Source organism: Eutrigla gurnardus (genome assembly GCF_963514095.1).
Source record: "Eutrigla gurnardus genome assembly, chromosome: 13".
NCBI lineage: Eukaryota > Metazoa > Chordata > Actinopteri > Perciformes > Triglidae > Eutrigla > Eutrigla gurnardus.
Window position 1 is genome coordinate 13,306,123 of NC_139936.1, and position 19,141 is coordinate 13,325,263.

At 43.6% G+C, this 19,141-nt stretch overlaps 1 protein-coding gene across 2 annotated transcripts in view; it reads right to left on the minus strand.

The window, feature by feature from the left end:
• Positions 1–18,192, minus strand: part of msh3 (mutS homolog 3 (E. coli)) — a 33,848-nt gene extending 15,656 nt beyond the window's left edge. Inside the window, exons 1-20 of one of the 2 annotated variants that reach the window (XM_084025642.1) lie at positions 17,956–18,192; positions 17,741–17,855; positions 17,168–17,454; positions 16,699–16,899; positions 16,452–16,568; positions 16,242–16,359; positions 15,991–16,130; positions 15,661–15,827; positions 11,666–11,775; positions 11,392–11,506; positions 11,122–11,206; positions 9,415–9,524; positions 7,842–7,974; positions 5,971–6,158; positions 5,108–5,276; positions 4,840–4,904; positions 4,022–4,138; positions 3,667–3,774; positions 2,561–2,675; positions 2,137–2,294 (exon numbers count right to left, since the gene is read on the minus strand). In XM_084025642.1, coding sequence (XP_083881768.1) covers positions 2,137–2,294; positions 2,561–2,675; positions 3,667–3,774; positions 4,022–4,138; positions 4,840–4,904; positions 5,108–5,276; positions 5,971–6,158; positions 7,842–7,974; positions 9,415–9,524; positions 11,122–11,206; positions 11,392–11,506; positions 11,666–11,775; positions 15,661–15,827; positions 15,991–16,130; positions 16,242–16,359; positions 16,452–16,568; positions 16,699–16,899; positions 17,168–17,454; positions 17,741–17,855; positions 17,956–18,096 — 2,759 coding nt within the window. In that variant the 5' untranslated portion in view covers positions 18,097–18,192. Of the gene's footprint in view, positions 1–2,136; positions 2,295–2,560; positions 2,676–3,666; positions 3,775–4,021; positions 4,139–4,839; positions 4,905–5,107; positions 5,277–5,970; positions 6,159–7,841; positions 7,975–9,414; positions 9,525–11,121; positions 11,207–11,391; positions 11,507–11,665; positions 11,776–15,660; positions 15,828–15,990; positions 16,131–16,241; positions 16,360–16,451; positions 16,569–16,698; positions 16,900–17,167; positions 17,473–17,740; positions 17,856–17,955 lie in introns of both variants that reach the window. The other variant, XM_084025641.1, reaches the window with a different exon arrangement.
• Between the last annotated feature and the right edge of the window lie 949 nt (positions 18,193–19,141).

Consider the following 19,141-nt stretch of genomic DNA (forward strand, 5'->3'; position numbering starts at 1 on the left):
AAAAAAGAAAGAAACGCTGTAGCTGGTTGTGTCACGTTTAAATCATAGACTAAGTATAGAAAAGTTTTTGCATTAATGTATTTTTATGAATCTGTTGTGTCATTATTTATGAATGTGTCATCATTCATATAATGTTTGCCTTGAATACAAACATCTATGCATTGGTGGCATCAAGACTACAAGCAAGCTGTGTGCAATTTTTTCTGTGCAGCTGCATCATATGATTGCTTTTATTCAGGTTTCTGCTTGATGAAGCCAATTCCCACGCTACAGGACTCACAGTAAAGAGTCAATGTTTTCATTTAGAGTACTCCTTTAGAAGAAAGTAGTCCGTTCCTGTGTATTAACCAACAAAATCCCTTTCTCGATTGAAAGTTTGCTGTGTAGTGTAGAAGAATTAAAAACAACTGCTGCAGAGGAGATTCTAGTGGAATTATTTTCCAAATTATCTTTATTTAAAGAAACAAAAGTTTGAAAAAACATTTATTATATCCCACCTATCAAAGACCTCCCATGTTCACCTCTACTCCCTCCCCCTCTTTATGTAGTAAAAAGCTGTTTGCTGCTATATTAATGCTGTGAATCCCGTCTGACCTGGAAGGTCCACTTCCCCTGATTCAACACAGGAGTGGATGCCAGATCGAGCTCATCAATAACATCAATACAATATTTACTACACAACTTTAGATATTCATTTCATATCCATCATCGTTTTTTAAGCATATGGGTGCATTTTTTCTCTTGCTCCTGATGTCTCCGTACTATACACTACCTTGAATACTCAAGTCACATGTCAAAGTAGGCTTCCAGCAAGTCATGTGACGATCCCCTGGCTTGTTTACACGTATTTGTATACGTGTTTGTCTCTTTAATGCAGCAGGGGTGTATTCCAGAGAGCAGGTTTTACTTTAACTCTGACTTTGTTAACCCTAAAAAGAGGGATACTCTGTGTTAATCTTTAGGTCAGTTACCATGGTAACTGATTCTGTGAACCTAACCTGCTCGTTGGTAGGTTTTCTTAAAAAAAAACCCTGAGTTTCTTCCTACCTGCTCCTACCATCCTTTCCTCGTCAACCATCGATATGGAAGCAAAAGTGATTCTAACAGCTTTACGTCGGGAGAGGATTTTGATTACTAAGTAGAATATTACAGTTTTCCTCACAAGCGATCACATATCTAAACAATATATTCTATTACATTTTCATACATTTCATATCGGGGACATAATCCCCGACCAGAACAGATTCTTTGCATAGCGCTTCAATTTTTCCCGAATGGGAGTTTTCTGAAATGTTATTTTTTTAAATAGCCACTGATATTTACTATGTGAAATATTATTAAACCATATTCCTTAGTGTACTTATTTGTGCAATATTGTAATGCTTCATTTTCAATTGCATCCACGTTTTTTTTGTGCCTGTGGGATTACATCTATATAAAAATGAATCAATTTACATTGCTACTTCCACTCGAGCGCTACAGGAATTGAACCCCTGCACCGTAGTCAGCGTTGCTAACCGTTACACCTCAGTGTTAGGGTTTCATTCAGTCCTATTCGTATTGATTCAGGCAGTAATAGTCTTGTTCATTTTCTCCATAAACTCAAAGTAATATCTCTAACTCTCTCCCGGTTGCCATGGTGAATCATATTATCGGCGCTCCATTGATGATGGCTTTGTAGAGTCGGCTGGCAAGCACTAACTCAGAGTTTACATACTCAGACTTGATTGAACTAATCCAGAACAGCTGTTATGGAACCAAAAACTCAGAGTTGCCCATCTCAGGTTTGGCTCAGAGTTGAAGTTGGGTTCAGAGTTGGTTGAACCTCTCTGGAATACACCCCAGATAGCTGGAGGTGTTGATTGCCCTGGTTGGAGATACATGGGCTCAGTGCTCTCCAGCCCGAGTTCACTCCAGTGCAGTGTTGTTGTGTTCTCTTGCATGCAACGTCTTCTCCTTACACTCAGAACGCATGCAAACACACACCGACACCACCGACTTCACTGATAATCACATCCTATTGATTCCTTAGTCTTCCATCTATTATCCGTAACGGCTGGCAGATAATGGATGTAAGCAGATTGGGGGGGCTGGAGTCGATCACACAGGTAGATTTCAACGTGCTTGTGTTCATACCTGGTATAAATGCCGTCCAGTGTGCCCAGACGGGCTTCAGAGGCCGGGACGTAGGAGCCCATCTGAGCCATAACGCAGATCAGGGCCACCTGGCGGATGTAGGAGCTCTTACCCCCCATATTAGGACCAGTGATGATCATAGTTCTCTTTCCATCACCCTGTTGCAGAGGACAGGAGGAGAACAGTGAGATAGACAGAAGGCGATGAGAGAGACAGAATAAGATATCTGCATGCTGTCCTGCACAGCTGAGGAGGTGGGTGGATTGAAAGGCTTGGCTTCTCCTCCTATTGGCTGGTGCTTCTGTTGCAAAATTAACCTACACCCACTCCAGCACTGAGCGAGGAAGTGTGTGTGTGTGTGTGTGTGTGTGTGTGTGTGTGTGTGTGTGTGTGTGTGTGTGTGTGTGTGTGTGTGTGTGTCTACCTGTAATTCGGTGAGGTTGGGGACATACTGGTTGTGCTCTCCCATCAGTAGGTCGATGGCAGGATGTCTGCCGTCCCTGATCATGATACGACGCTGACCTTCACACACCTCTGGCCTAAATACAGAGAACACACTCGGTAAGTTGGACTCATACACACCCGATTATATACAGACACACATGTCAAGAGATGGCATTATCATAAACACCGACACCATGAGCCACGGCATGTGTCACATTAACGTTTTCCTTTGCTCTTTATTTACAATTTATTAATGTATTTGTAATTATTATTATTTAGTCACCAAGTCAGCAACACTGACCCGTCCCTTCAGGCCTCCCTCTCAAGCATATCCAGCAATATTATTGGCCTAATGATATACTGGCTTACTATAGGGCTCTACTAAACCATACTAAATGAACACACACAAAATATGTTTATTGATCTTTCTGCTTAGAGTTGGATGAGACAACTGGCACAGTTACTTCCTGGCAAATATGCTGCAAGGCAACAAGGCAGAGACTCCGGGTTTCTACTGCTGGACCAAGAAATAGCCCGGCACTTACTGTAACCCCTCATTAAACTACAACATGTTTTTACACCTCACAGGCTAGCTGCTTCCCCGTTTCCAAGCTTAACGCTGAGCCGACCAGCTGCTGGCTGTAGCTTCATTTTTAACCAACAGCCATGAGTGGTATCAAGTTCTCATCTAGCTCTTGGCAAGAAAGCAAATATCTGTATTTCCCAAAATGTCAAAAAACACATTTAAATGCAGGAAAAGTAGAAAAGTGAATGACTTTAAAAAAAGTGAAGGAAAAACAGAAGAGAGTGGAGAAGGGACTGCAGTACAAAGATGTGCAAGGATGTGAAGCTATAACACTAAAATGGACAATATAAAGGGGTGTATGTGTGTGTGGGTGAGATGTTGGCGTTTTGGCTGAGCACGCTGCTGAGCCTGGTGCACACTCCCACACACAGCCTGTCTGAGACTATAGGACACGACACAGGAAACACACACATACTCACACACGTACTCACACACAACACACACAACACACAACACACACACACACACACCAATATTTACAGTTATCATGAGGACATCACCTGCAATAGTCCCCTTGTTTAGCCACCTCAGCCAATGAGAAGAGACAGTCCACGGTTGCTAGGTGACTAATAGCCCTTTTCATGGTGTGATAGTGTTCCCCAAACTGACTGCAGAGAGACAGAGAGAGGAAAGAGATTTTTGAAGTGTAAATTAAGGTGAGTGCATACTGTGTTCCAAGCAGACAACACTGACGGTCCACTTGACCAAAAACAGAGGGATTCTGGCAGGCAGAGAGCAGTGCAGGCATCTTTCTGAACCAGAGACTGACATGTTTTAGCAGTTTATGATCAGATGTGTGTGTGTGTGTGTGTGTGTGTGTGTGTGTGTGTGTGTGTGTGTGTGTGTGTGTCTTACTCCAGAAAATTGGTCCACTCCCTCTGGCAGTCCAGCAGCAGCTGCTCTCGGAGCTGCAGCAGCTTCCTGTAGCGCTCCGCCAGGAAAGGAGAGTGATACCTGCTGACTGCCTTGGTGCTGCAGAGGAGAGGGGGAAGATCGAGGTGGCGGAGGCCGTACAGAGAATGGAAGTGCTTTGTAAATACGTCACATCAATCTCTTCTTTTACCTGAGCTTGGACGTCAAACTTTTTGTGTCTTGAGCTGCCTTGTAACGAAGCAACTTGTTATTACAGTTTTATTTATTTAATCATTGCCTGAAAATTCACAAGTGGTTCACAGCTTCTCATAAAAACGGCAGCCAGCAGATCCACAGAGATCGTCACTTTATGGAAATGGATGCTGTCTTTTCATTGTCAGCGCATCTCCAGCCAGCTGATAAATGGAAGTCCAATATTCCCTCCAGCTCTGTTCCACAGTAACTCCTGAGGGAAATACCTGGCTCTTTAGCAGCTAAATGCTCCGCTATGTTTGTCAGCTTGCCAGGTAGTGTGCACCGGCTTTATCAGAGTTTTTTGATTGAGTGAAGCATTTTAAATTAATTTTAAATGTTTGCAAATCTTCTGTGTTTTAGAGAAAGTGTAACATCGACTGCCACAGGTGCAAAATCATGGAAATAATTCAAACTTGAGTTCTACAAGGAGGACGTACTTTTGTGTGCCAACCCCGGAAGTTAGAATCACACGGGTTTCCTCGACAGAGAGCCAAAGAGATTTCTCCATTCGATTTTGGATTATGGCAGACTGTGTGTGTGTGTGTGTGTTGCAACTCTGAGCTCACCTGCTGATTTTGACCCAGTCAGGTGGAACAGTGGGCGACAGAGAGTTCTTCACCTCAATCAAAAACTGAGGGCAAAGGAGGAAGAGGAGGAGGAAGACGCTGATAAATAAGACCGGGGCAGACAAACACAATGTGTCACTCCTGATTAAAACTGACACACACACACAGAGAGAGATCATCACTGTGACTCATTCTTCCACCAGAATCAGGCCATCAATCTCCTCCCACCTGTCTTTCACTCTCAGCCTCAAACACACAGAGTCAGTACCTCCTGTCCGGAGACGCTTGTGTAGTCCAGTGCCGGGGCTTTCAGAGTCAGTCGGATTTCTTTGCGGTGGTCTTGAATCTGGCTGACGATGGTCTGGATCTGTTCCCTCCTTTCCAGCAGCACGGGAAAGCCAGACAGATCTGAGAACAGCTCCGTCTTATTCCCCGACCTACAGAAACACAGTCCAAATGTGTCAGCATGTCACATTTTTAGTTCTAATTTCAAGGTAATGTGGTGTATTTGTTTTATTTTCACATAACTTATTCAACCCGTGTCTAGATTTAGCCCTTCTCACCAACAGAGTTTAACAATCAAACTGACTGAAATGAACCATTGAATCCAATTAAATCCATTACAGAAGAGTCAAAGAGATGCCAATTTCTCCATCAACAGATACATGTATACATTTTAAATAACAAGTCAAGCTTTTCAAATGTGCATGAATGTGTATAAGGTCGCTCTCAGATCTATCATGTAAAAATATGCAAATTAAAATCTAGACGAAATGCTGCTGCAAATTCTCCATTTCTTAATTTAGAGATTATAATAATAGAGCACTATCACATAAGTTAGTTAATAAGACAATCTCCCCAAAAACTGTATTATTCCAAGTCCTCCTCCACTGCTGGAAAAATAAGATGATAAATGCTAAACATTGTCTGGTGTCAACTCTTAAAATGTGAGCATTTGCTGCGTTTCTCTTTTTTCATATCGTTGCCAATAGAAAATGTTTGGCTGGCTTCCGAGTGTCAACAATTGTGGAGAGTATTTTCCATTAATTTCTGACATCTAATAGGCTTTAATATCAGTTAATTAAAAGACAGACCTGCAAACACCTCCTTTTCATGCTGCTGGATACTCACTTGGCAGCCTTTTCATTGAGCACTTTAAGGTGGTTGTGGGCTGGAGCCAACAGGTCAGGAGTGTCCAACAAGAGGCCTCGGAGCAACGCAGAGCTGATCTGTGACTGGATAGCTGGGAGCAAGGCCTGCAGTTCATTTCCCAGACGAGATAGGCTGCTGCTAATGAGGTAAAACTCCTGTGTGGAAGACTGGAAAACAAACGCAACATTCGCTGAAGCGTAAATGGTCGAGCAATCGGTGTTTAGGAAGCTGCGAGGGAGCAGAAAGTGTCATTTATAAACCAGGAATATCAACAAAAAATAACACTTTCTCTGTATACTTTTCGTGTTTTTGTATGTTCATGAGTGTGTTGTGTTACTGTGGTATTGTGTAAGAGATTGGATCATTAAATCTCACGGCAGGCTAGCTTCAAGTGCTGCCATCTATTACAGCCAACACTCTGACAGACTCCACTCATTAGTCCTCAGAATATGGCACCAAAAAATACCAGTTGCTTTACACAGGTGACACAATGTCACCAGAATGCACATTAAAGGATTTATTCAGAATGTCGGTCATTGCTATCATCCGTTATTGATTCCAAATACCACGGAGACACATTTATTTACATTTATCAATACGTTTAAGGTAGAGCTGACATGAAAAAAGCCTTTTAAACCCCTTTTGATCACTTCCACGATGAAATTGTGCAGAAATTTAACAATCTTTTGTATTTTTCTATCAAAATCCAATCATCTTTTCTTCCTGTAAAACAAAACATCTAAATCTCTCTTGTAACTTTATATCGCTTACATTCCATTTCGCTGGGGAATAATCACAGTACAGAAACTAAAGATGACTTCATATAAGGTGATGAGCAAAGGCTGTCATTAACTTCTTTAATTTTGCATTCATTCCAGCCCTTTTGGTTATTGCAGACAATCCAGAATATAAGAAACATGCCTGACTTTAGTCTGAAACATAACAGATGCTGTTTTAATCGGCAACGCTGCAGGTTTAAACATGAAACCGGTTATCATTTAATCAATGCTCTGGAGGAAATACCTCGGTGGAGATCCAATATTGTAGATTATATTGACTTTAATTTGCCATTAGTGATGTCACAGTATAGTCACCAAGTCATGAAAGGTTAATGAGAGTCACACTGAAAATGGTTTATGGCATTAATCACATGGTGCCGTTTTAATGGTCCCCCATGACAGCAGCCCCTGTGATGCTCCTTTATGAACCCAAACAGACCATAAGTGTGCCCTTGCTACCATTATGTCAATGGAGCCATGGAGACACAGGCCATTACACACAGGCACATTTATCTACAGACGGGCAAAATGACGATTACGGCCCCTGTGTGTGTGTGTGTGTGTGTGTGTGTGTGTGTGTGTGTGTGTGTGTGTGTGTGTGTTCAGTGACATTTGATTATTTCATTTTAACAATATATGAAGAAGTCAGAACATCTCAACAGCTCAAATCAGAGGGACACACACACACACACACACACACACAGTTCTGACATTTCAAAAGTGGGTCCTATGGGAAATGAGATTCTGTCAGACAATCTCTGTTGTTAATCAAGAAGCCCATCACAAAGAGGACGAGGAAGAAGGGGGGGGGGGGGGGGGGGGGAGAGAGAGAGCGCGAGAGAGAGGAGGAGGAAATTAACTTGATTTTCATTTTTATGCAAAGCAGCAAGAAAAACAAAAGGTCTGCTTTTTTACTGCCTGTCAGATTTGTGGAGTTTTGGTCATTCTTTTCTTTACTGTCAGTACGCCCACAGATCTCAGCTCACAATGGCGAGTAAAGTGTTATCATAACTTACAGGAATGATTACCAGTTCTACAAAATTGTGTGTGCCATTTTCTATTGCTCTTTACCTTTTTGTGGTATATGCTGCAGATGCCCCTCTCCAGGTCGGGCAAATGCAACAGCAGGGATTTGAGGGAATTTAAAGTGAGTGAGTGCGACTCCAGGATCTCCTGTACAGCATCCTGCCTCTCTGAGATCGACCTGTGGGTTTAGGAAAGAGAGGAAGGAAGAAAATCAGATATAGGAATGACAGAAGAAAGGAATAATTCCAAATGTTCAATCCTAGTCATCAGCCAAATAAATTCCTTTTTAGGCAGCTGCATTTGACTTGACTGAAAGACAATGTATTGATCTTAAAGCAAATAACTGCCAAAGTTATAATACATTCTGATGTGCTGAGGTTTGCCAGCAGCCTGAAAACCGTGTGATTACAGCCTTTGCGATATTATATTGAAATTCTTCAGTTTGTGATTTCTTCTCCATACCGCACATACATAAGATGAAATGCTTAACTATAAAGTGTTACTGCTGACTTGTGTCTTAACTGCATTAAACCTGCACGAATGCATTCTATTAAATACAGAGTACAAATGTATTCTGTGAATATACAAATCTGGTTGAATTGACTGAAAAAGGAGATGAAGTCAAGTTTTATGTAAAAAAAAAAAAAAAAAGTCATGAATGTATATTTTGTGTGTGTGTGTGTGTGTGTGTGTGTGCATGAGTGTTTGTGTCATCTGTCCTGGAATGAATGTGCCTGCATGTAATCTGGGTTTTACTTGATGTTGAAATTCTGTAGAGAAGCTATCTGTATAATCTGAGAGTCCCCAATCCACAGCTATAATCCCACACACACACACACACACACACACACACACACACACACACACACACACACACACACACACACACACACACACACACACACACACACACACACACACACACACACACACACACACACACACACACACACACACACACACACACACACACACACACAATATGGATAATAAAATTACACTGCAGACAAGAGAACTGGAACAGAACTGCAAAAATATGACAGAGAGGCTGTTTGTAGCAGAAGTACTGCGAGTCAGTTTCAGCATTTTCATTTAAACCTCTGGATAATGTTTTCACCTTATAGTGTTTCAGGAAAAAGAGGAGCAACTTTTCTGCCGGGTAAAAAATAAGTATTGACATTACGTGCGCCGGCTTACATCATCTCAAACAACACTGACTTATTTAAATACACTGTGGAGAATTTAAGTCAAAATATTCTTTCAAGCGTGAGGAAAAACAAATCCGTTGGTTCAGGTAATTTAACCCAAATAACAGATTTAATGTCATGTTGTCAATAGGCAGTATTTTAAATCTACACACAACTCTGCAATCACATAACCATCTGGAGTTGACACGCAGGCTCGCAAATAATAAATATTGGAATCATTCCCGTCTCCAACAGTCACGCCATATGATGTGAAAGTGTCCTCGCCATGGTCCTGTGATCCCAATAGCATCACGGAGGAATCTGTTATTGTGTGGCGCTATGAAACTGAATGATACGTCTAGAAAGGAACTGAATCCGTTCAGCACCGGCGGCCATGCTTTATCGGCGGCTCGAGGGCATCCCGTACTTACTGTGGGTTAACGAGGGGCTGGCTCACCCACTTCCTCATCAGTCTCCTCCCAAACGGCGTGCAAGTGTGATCCAACACCCACAACAAACTGCCCTTCAGGCCACCATCTGTCTATCCTCGAAAGAACACACACACACACACAAACACACACAAATCACAACTTACGCTTACTTCAATCTGTCTTAAACATTTCAGAAGGAAATAGAAAAGCATCATGATGTAGTAAAGGGTGGGAGATGATGCAGGTGATGGAAGCCACAAGCAGTCAGGTGAAGAGGTTTGAACTGAGCTTGAACTCCGCGTGCAACACACACGCCACGGCCACCGGAGTCGTGCTGAACTCTTGAGCCGGCGCCCACGCAGCCCTGACTAGTCACTGAGCATTTTCTTGTGATCGGAGAAATGACAAATCTACTCACCCATTACATTTTTATGGTCCGTTGTGCAACAATGAGTACAGTTTGATTTTTACAAGTTGCACAGACATAGTCTTGATAATATACTGTCTAGAAAAAAGTATTTGCACTGGATGGCGTCTATTTACCTGGAAAGCCACGTGAAATTTCTAGTTGAAAATGTATGTGCTTAAATGAAAAACTCAATACAAGGAGGTGCGTCTACTTTTTTTTGACAGACACGGACTTCATGTTCAAGCTTCCCGACTACCACACCGCTAAGGCAAATTATCACCGACATGCAACTTGCTCTGGCTGAGCAGACTTGAACCAGACATTTTCAGCCGCAGCAGGATGCCCGTTTGCCGTGAAATAGCTCTAAAGAGCGACTTTACACTACCTGCTCAGCACCAAACAGCAGACGGATGCATTTAACGATGAGCCGGTGAACAGAGTGAAGGATCAGCTTTTTCCCCCTCGAGAGTTGTTTGAGACCAAGAGCATTAACTCCCTACAGACGCTACTTAACAAAGACATTTAAATACAATAAATAAGACTTAGGGTGTAATGCCGTGCAAGCAGTTCTGTCTAAATGTCAGCATGTTCAGCAGGTATAATGTTTCCCATGTCTACAGTTGCTCAATACTTTGAAATGTTGATGGTGCTAGACGGAAAGCTGAGGGATCACCACAGTGATAATTCATTGTAAAAGGGAAGATAATCGCTGCACCAAATTTCACAGCAACCCATCCAATAATTGTTGAGATATTTCACCCAAAACCACAAATATCAACCTCGGGGTGGTTAAAAGTGTTCAAATGCTGTGCGACTTCAATGATCAGGACTGAGAGACCTTAAAGCCACGCGACTGACTGTGGCAGCTTGTGGAGACCTGACCTCGCTTCACCCCCTTGAGACTTGCCATGAAAACAGTCCCGGCTTCAGCAAACGCAATGAAAAAAAAAAAAAGCTGATTTATTCTCACAAGGCCAAACATTCAATGCGGATGTTTCTGTTTAGCAATCAGTATAAACTACAGGCATAGACATAGAATAGGAGAACAAATCAACGTAGCAGGGAGCTCAGAGTGGCAGCCGTATGTATGTGCACCGTTGCCATAGTGACATAGTGATTATATAAATAGACTTATGGCAAGTTGCGGACTCGCTGGGCTGAGGTTTTGCACCATTTTCTTTTGTAGAAGTCAAATGACCAAAGAAAACAATGTCTATTCTATTCGTATTCTGTTCTATGACTAAAGGTTAGTACAGTGTGAACATTCATCATCCAGACATACCCAGATGTGCTTTTACCTGATTGTTGAGGACCTCCAGGTTCCTGAGGGCGGTGGCACCGAGGATCATACCCTCTGAATCACGAGACAGACGGTGGAACGAGCTGCATGAACCACAAATTCATACAGACATACAGCTTTGTGATCAAGTGATCAATATATATCGACTTGGAAGGAGTGTAAAGATGCAACCAATTTCAAGGCTTTTTGCACTCGCTTTGCTTGAGAAATGACTGAATACATTGATGATGATGCTTTTTACAGCCTGTGTTGCCGAGTGTGCGTCTACCTTTCACTCCTGAGAACTCTCTCCAAGCTGAATTCTTGGAGGTACTGGATGAGCGGGCCCAGACAGCAGATCACTGCGCTCTCCAGTGATGCTACACTCGACATGGAGCGAGAACCTGGAGGACACGGACGCACAGTTTCAGTCAAAAACGCAGCAGTGACTCACAGGGCCCAACATCCAGTGCGTCACAGCTGGAGAGCCATCCTGGTTTGACGTGTAACTGAATGTGCAGCGTAAGGAGAAGAGGGGCAGGCGGCGACACAAACGAACACACCTTTCTCCGGGGCGTGGCAGTAGAACTCGGTGGCTGTATTCATTGCGGAGGCGAACTCAAACTGAGCTCCGTCCCTCGTCTCAACTCGCAGTCGGTCATCGGCCTGAGCGCTGGAGGGGAACGACACCACAGCATTGATTCAAGAGGCCGGCGGTGCTTGACAGACAGACAAAACACAACATCCGATAGCTGATCATTTGTCCCGTCTGGGAGAGAAATTAGACGCAGCAACAGCACACGGCATGTTCCAGCCATTCTTTTGTTCACACAGGCTCTATGCATGCACACACACATTCCCTGCATCTCCCTGTTGCTCCATCGCATTTCCCCATCGCTCCATTCACTCGCTCAGCATCGCCGCTTTCAAGGACTCTGTCGCTTTGTCCGCTCTGTTGTTGCCAGGGCAACCAAGGCAAACACGTGGCTCGGAACGCAGTGGTGGAGCGTTTTCGTTCTTCCGTTTTCTAATGCTTATACACCCCCCCAACACACACACACACACACACACAACCACCCACACAAAGAAGAATCATCATCTCTCACTTCAGTCACTGGTCAGACTGAGAGCAAAGACTGTACAAAAAGTGATCAATAGACCACATATCGTGCCAGCAGCGCAACTGCGACCATTAATCATTTAACCAGTCGATTCAGCCATATTATGAGGTTTACAAGAACAGCGACAATTGCTGGTATTGATCCAGGGACAGAGAGCTGCAGTGTAGCATTTCTGCAAAACCCCTGACAAGACCAGCCAGCATGGTGGACCTGGGTTTAGAACATTGCAGTCTGAATTTGAGGTTCACATGAAGCCTGGTTCAGGTTTACAAAAAACCTGTTCTCAGCTCTTGTGGCTCTAGTGTGATAGTTTTGGTTCTGGTTTACAGTATTTCGGTATTTCGGCAGCCGCATTAGCAGCCCCGTGGGGGGGTACTTATGCACAACAGTGTTTTGAGTTGAATGCTAGAGTCAGCAATGCCCACAGAGACGATGCTTACCTGCTGATGATTAGCAGGTCTAATGTTGCATGGTAACGTTCGCTAATTAGCACTAAACTCAAAGGAGGTACAGCCGAGTCTGATGGGATTGGTAGTTTTGTCAGATATCTGGTCAGTTTTGAACAAAATGTATTTTTCATCTGATGATGGAGATTAAAGGTCAGACGATCGCCAACGTGAATAGGATTCATCCTCTGGGGACCATGAATAGCTGCACAACATTGCATGGCAATCCATCTAAACCTTATTTTGAAATTTCAGCCTGGACCAAAGTGGTGAACCCTTCATCTACAGAGCAGCAATGAGACCACTCAAGGTAAGTGAGAAAATATTTTTCCTTTTTCTTTGTTATTTTGGTTTAGTTTGTCACTGCATATGTGAAGGGATGGTGCTTTTTTTCCCGTCATTTTTAACGCTCAGAGCACTGTGATGGTGATAATCAATCATAAGCAGGGATGGTTAAAGGTTAAATCAGAGATGCTGCGACCCAGGATGCAGAGGTTATTGTGGCACTCAATAAGGATCTATCGCTGGAGGGTGAACACCGGCCGTTTAAATCTACACCCACTGATACACAGTCTTTTGGTATGTGTGTGTGTGTGTGTGTGTGTGTGTGTGTGTGTGTGTGTGTGTGTGTGTGTGTGTGTGTGTGTGTGTGTGTGTGTGTGTGTCCATCTTGATATAAGACTACTGTCTTACTATGAACCCAGGAAGTAATATAAACTTCCAAGAGTGTCATCGACTGAGTGTGGATCGGAGTGTCTCCGATCTTAACTCCTGACTCCAGGCTGTGGTTGAGTAAAGCGACCTTGCTGCTACCAACCTCCAAGGGACTCATTACCTCCCGCTCCAGAGACACGCATGCATCCCGTTGCCACGGGGCCCCATCTCGTCATTCCACCCCAGAGAAACAGAGGCTGTCATGCTAACGTCAGCCACCACAAAAAGCCCCTGATTTAAATGCTCACCTGGGTGGCTCTTGCTTGAGTATTTCTTTTTCGATGGGGTGGAGTGATACCACTGTTAAATATCAATGCAGCTTACCGTTAAAACATCTTTTTCAGAATAATTTATGCATTTTAAGACTCATTTTTTACAGTCTGTTGAATGATTGAGAAATATAATGAATCACCTAGAAGAATACCTTGGGAGGTGTGCTGTAGTAGTGATCTGGAACGGCCCCGTGTGAATATAAATGGGAGGAATTTTCCTTCAGAGCTGAACAGGCAACGCATCGCTGTATTTGTATGATACTGGCTGCAAATTGAGAAGAGCCTCGTCTCTGATGAGCACAACGCTAGAGAGCAGTGCTGTTCAAACACAATAATTGGACTGGCCTTTACAGGCCCATCTCCGCTATAATCACTCAAGACGGAAAGCTGGGAAAAGGAGGAGGGGGACAGAAAGAAACAGAGGAAATAATACAAAACCAAAGGGTGTAAAAAGAGGTGAATAATAAAATGAAAAGGTGAATATTAAGAAATATGCACCAATCGAAGAGGCAAAGACAAAAAGAGGGAGGGAAATAGTAGCGGACCTACATCCCATTTATCCAACCATTCCCTTCTAATCCTCTCCCTCCCACTGCCTCCCTCGTTTCATTTTCAAAACATAATGCAATCACAGGCAGCCCCCAGAGAAACCAGTCCCCACTGGTGTGAACATGCTGGGTGCAGACTGTCGACATCAATGAGACGAATGGCGGCACGATGGGAGGCAACAGGTTTCTGGGACACATCAGTTCAACAATCACTGCTGCTGACTGTGTTAGTCAGCCAGTGAACAAGGGACAAGCTGCTCAGCTCTTTTTGATCTCGTGGTTCTGACTGCAGCCCGCCCCCATTAAACAGGAAGCCACGCTTTGTATCAGAGTCTCGGTTGAAGCTCGCCAGGCCAACATAACAGCTGATGGAGCGTGTGCTTGTGCTGAGCCAATCACTGGGTGACTTTCTGTAATCATCATATGAACGGATGGTGTTACATTGACTGTGAATAGTCAGCTATGTACTTAAAGGAGAGGTTCAAAATTGTATTATTATTTTATTATTATTATAATTATTTAAATAATAATAATAGATATTAAAGCCATTAAATAATATATAAAAGCTCGTATGAATGGGAGGAATTACTAGAGCAAGCACACTGCTTTTTTATGTTTGTTTAAAGACAGGCTTGAGACGGTGTGTACTGTCCTTTAATTACATGCACTTTTAACGCCTAACATATCTGCTTTATCCAAAAATATTTACACCATGATGGTGGTGATTATATTTGTCTGACAACTTTTTCCACCACCTCTCTGCGTCAGGGCACTTTCATCTGAAAAGTGATGCCAATGAAGACTCTTCCTAAATTCACATTTTTTTATAATAACCAGCAGGGGGCGACTCCTCCGGTTGCAATCAATAGACCGACTGATTAGAAGTCTATGAGAAAATTACCCTCCATTGCTAGTTTAAAGTCATCTTGAATACAACTTGACGTTCATATAGAAAAGTACGGCCCTATTAAGAGTCAAATAGATGGTAAGCTTCAGGACGTGGCTACCTTGTGATTGACAAGTCGCTGCCAGGGCGTTGTCCAGTCTGGGAGTTGCCTTCAGGGCCACCAGCCAACTTATTACCTTATTACTTACCTTTATTCACTTTTTTTCAACATGTATGAACGCTTTAAGCATTTTACCAATGACAGTAACTCAATACAATACAAATATCTTTCTTACATATTAAACATCAGTCTAGGAACCTGGTTGGACCCTGTTTGGCCCTGCAGAGAGACATCATCACATAACCTCTCAGTGAGCTCACATTCATTCCTTCATCCAGGAGCCCAGAGAGCTCCAGACAAAACAACTGACTACCTGCCGGGGGGGATCTAAACACAATCCCTCCAAATAAACTAGACTAAACTAACAATCACACACTTTTGTAAACACACAGTTCAGTTTAATCAGGAAGTGGGTACATACCGCCCCCTAGTGCCTTGACAGTACATTACCTGGCATTGGCGATGCTCTGTAGAAGTCTGTGGGTTTGTTCTGAGAGGTTAGAGGGCACCAGGATCTCCACAGGCTTGATCTTCAGGACACGACCCTCCAGCTCAGAGCGAGACTGATCATCGGGGAAACAGTCCATCAACACGTCTCCTGTGCTGGGCTGCACCGCCTGCATATACAAACATGATTTACTAGCAACCGGTCATTAACAACCAATTTAATCAAAAATACCCAAAAGCATACAACACAATGTGTATTGACACACTAGCTGACAACAACCTGCTCAACACATTGCCTAAATGCATGAGTAGTTGTTTTGAATTATAACTCACCACCAAGCCCAGAGTGAGCTGCTTCTTCAGCTTGTCCCAGTTCTCACTGATACACAGCAGGAAGCTGTCAGGAGGGTCCAACACCACGTCACCACAGCTCCCTTCCTCCACATCCCCCAGTCTGCAGACCGGGTTCACATCTCAGAAAAGCCGTCAAGGACACTGACGTACAGAGGCATACAGACGTACAGAGGTGCTGTTTTAAACTGGACACACACACACACATACAGATGTCTGGTCCATAAGGATACCCTCTCCCACCAAAGTGGACTTGGTGTACAGAGCACTCAGCTGACGGGCGAACAGAGCGTTCTTGGTGGCCCCCGAGGCCTTGATCGCAGACGTCTCCGTCTGCTTGACCACACCGACCTATAAGATTAGGGACAGTAGCGCTGAGATCGGAAAAAAAACAAATCTAAACACCTTCTAAATATGAATAACGTGCAAGATATATTTCACACCTTGTGTCCGTGGGACACCAACCGTCTGACGTGAACAAACAAACGGTGTGTGGGGATGCTGCACGTCATGAAGTTGTGATCCAGGTGACAGAAGATATTCAGCTCCTTCGCAGCAATCTGTGCAGGGAAATTTCTCAACATGACATCTCTCCCTTCAGATTATTCCAGTGACTTTCTCTAGTGCTCTCTAAAATGTTTTACTGAAGGCACAAAAGTTGGATTATTTGATCCGAACATTCATAACCACCTCTGCATCCTCTCCAAAGAACCTGTACTTGTATCCACACTCCACAGCCAGCAATGCATCTTTATGCTGCTGTTTCAGCTGGATGACCTGCTGTTCCAGGGGAGTGTATGTGCCCTTTGGGTGCCCGGAGAGGGTGCTCGAGTTTGAAGGAGGACTCAGGTGTGCACCCCTTCCTCCCCGTCGTCCTCCTGACCTGGCAAACTGAGACGAGACAAATAAGACACACTTCAGCAGCAACAGTTGCCATCAGGGTCTTAATTCCCACTATTGTTGGTTTTATTATAGTACTTGCTGCTTACTTGATGCAATTTACTCAAACTCACATGTTTAACACATCATACGTGGGGAAACTGATTTTTTTGTGTGTACAAAGTCCAGAGATGAGAGCCTCACCCATGGACACATTAGCAGGGCAAACATGCTCTTATGACAGTGACGTAAGAGGCTTAAGGTTTATATATTGGGTTACCTCTTTTGTAGCAGCCAGCCCTGAACTCTTCTTTTCTTTGACCTCCTCTTCACCCTCATGCTCTTCTTCTGGCTGTGGAAGTTCGTTCTTATTGCTGCGTTGATCGGTAACGTCCTGAGGAGGCCGAACGCCACTTCCTCTGTCACAGGTTATACCGCCAGCACCGCATGTCTCCCTGTCCTCCCTACGAGGGACACCAAACTCAGCCGAGCAGGTGAAGCCTTTCAGCTTCTCCAAGGTGGAGGAACAGAGGCCGGCCTCTCCTCGGCTCGATGTAGGCGTCGTCTCTGGGGTGAGAGGAACAGCTGAGTATAAAAAAAGGCATGTAAAAAGAGAAAATCCAAATGTAAATATTTGACTCGTGTAGGTATCACCTGGATGCACTTGGGAAGATGTGCTTTGTCAACAGTTTGTGGGACATCACCATGTCAGATCAGTCAAAACTCCACTTTTTTAAAAAAGTTGTAAACTCAAAAGGCATCAAGGATTGGACATCAGAAGAAATGTGTGCTTTTAGCAGCTGGGAATGACATGAGTGGGGGTTGATGAGGAAGAACAGATGGATTTTCTCACCTTCAGTGCTCTGACAGGTTGCCGGCTCACAGCTCAAATCCTCCACCTGCTCCTGGGCGGAAAACTTGGCTCGTTTTGTTGACAATCCAAAATCGTGATCAGGGGAGAGTTTCTTCTGCAAGGCCGAAGCAGGTGGGGTTGAGTCGTTAGCATGAAGCTGCTAAAGCATATACCGTACCTGCTGTTGTGTGTGTATTCGGTGCAGCACAGCTCACCTTGCCCCGTGGACGCTTGTGCTGAGCAGGACTTTGGGTGGTCCCGCCCTGAGTGTTGGGGGCGCAGCCGCCGCTCAGTCCTCCGAAGTACCTGCTGATGGAGAGCTGAGTGCTGCGGGACTTCTTCACACACTTCGGCATGTTTTCATGTCACTTTAGTTCACATACATCATGAAAGAAATCTGCGCACACACGGAGCTAAGGAGCAGCAGGGTTCGGCTGCCCGGCTTTTCTTCTTCTTCGTTTTCTTCGTCTTCTTCGCCTTCTTCTTCTTGTGTTTTATATGGCGGCTTGCAAACTATGTTATGACGCATTACCGCCACCAACTGGTATGTTCATTCAATAACACACAGACATAAGATTCAAATTCAAGAATTTTATTTTCACACACACAGTAGAAACAGTTCACACCGAGCAATGAAATCATTGTTATGCAGTTTCCCTTCACACAGTGAACTCAAAAGGGAAAATACAATAGAAAATAATAAAACATTAAAAACGAAAGGTAAAAATGTATAAAAATATGTGCAAAAGAACAAGAAGTATTGACAGGCTGTGCAGTTTAGCAGTAATTGTTGTATAGGCTCACACACAGCCTCTAACCTATCATTTTATACTGAATGAAAACATAATCCATGTCCTTTGTTTTACTTTAAATAGTATCACCTGACATATCTGCGTCCAATAAAATGATAGATCAATGTCGGAGTGGCCTTTTTTTGGGGGGGGGGGGGGGGGGGGGCAGTCCTTTCAGGAAGCAGCGACACAGTTGACACAGGCTACCAATCATTATTTTACAAGAAAGAAGAAGTGCTGTATAAGTCACAAGAACACAAGAATACTCAAAACAAAGCAAAACTTATTTATTTTGTTGACAATATACAAAGAGCAGGAATACTTTGCAAGAGAGATAAGATACATTTCACATTTTAACAAAGTTGAAATTACTTTATATATAATATGTCAGTGTTTTTACTTTACTGATGACTGATGCTTACAGGACATGAACACAGGGACATTTTATGGAAAGAAGGAACATGATCATGCGGTTAGGGCCATTCTGGCCATTCAGCAAGTGGCAACATTGACCTCTGCCTGGCCCAGCCTATATCAAACGCACGAGAACTACAAGCTCTTCTTTGACAACTGGTTGTGCTCCCAGTGGCTCAGCAGAGAATTCACTGCA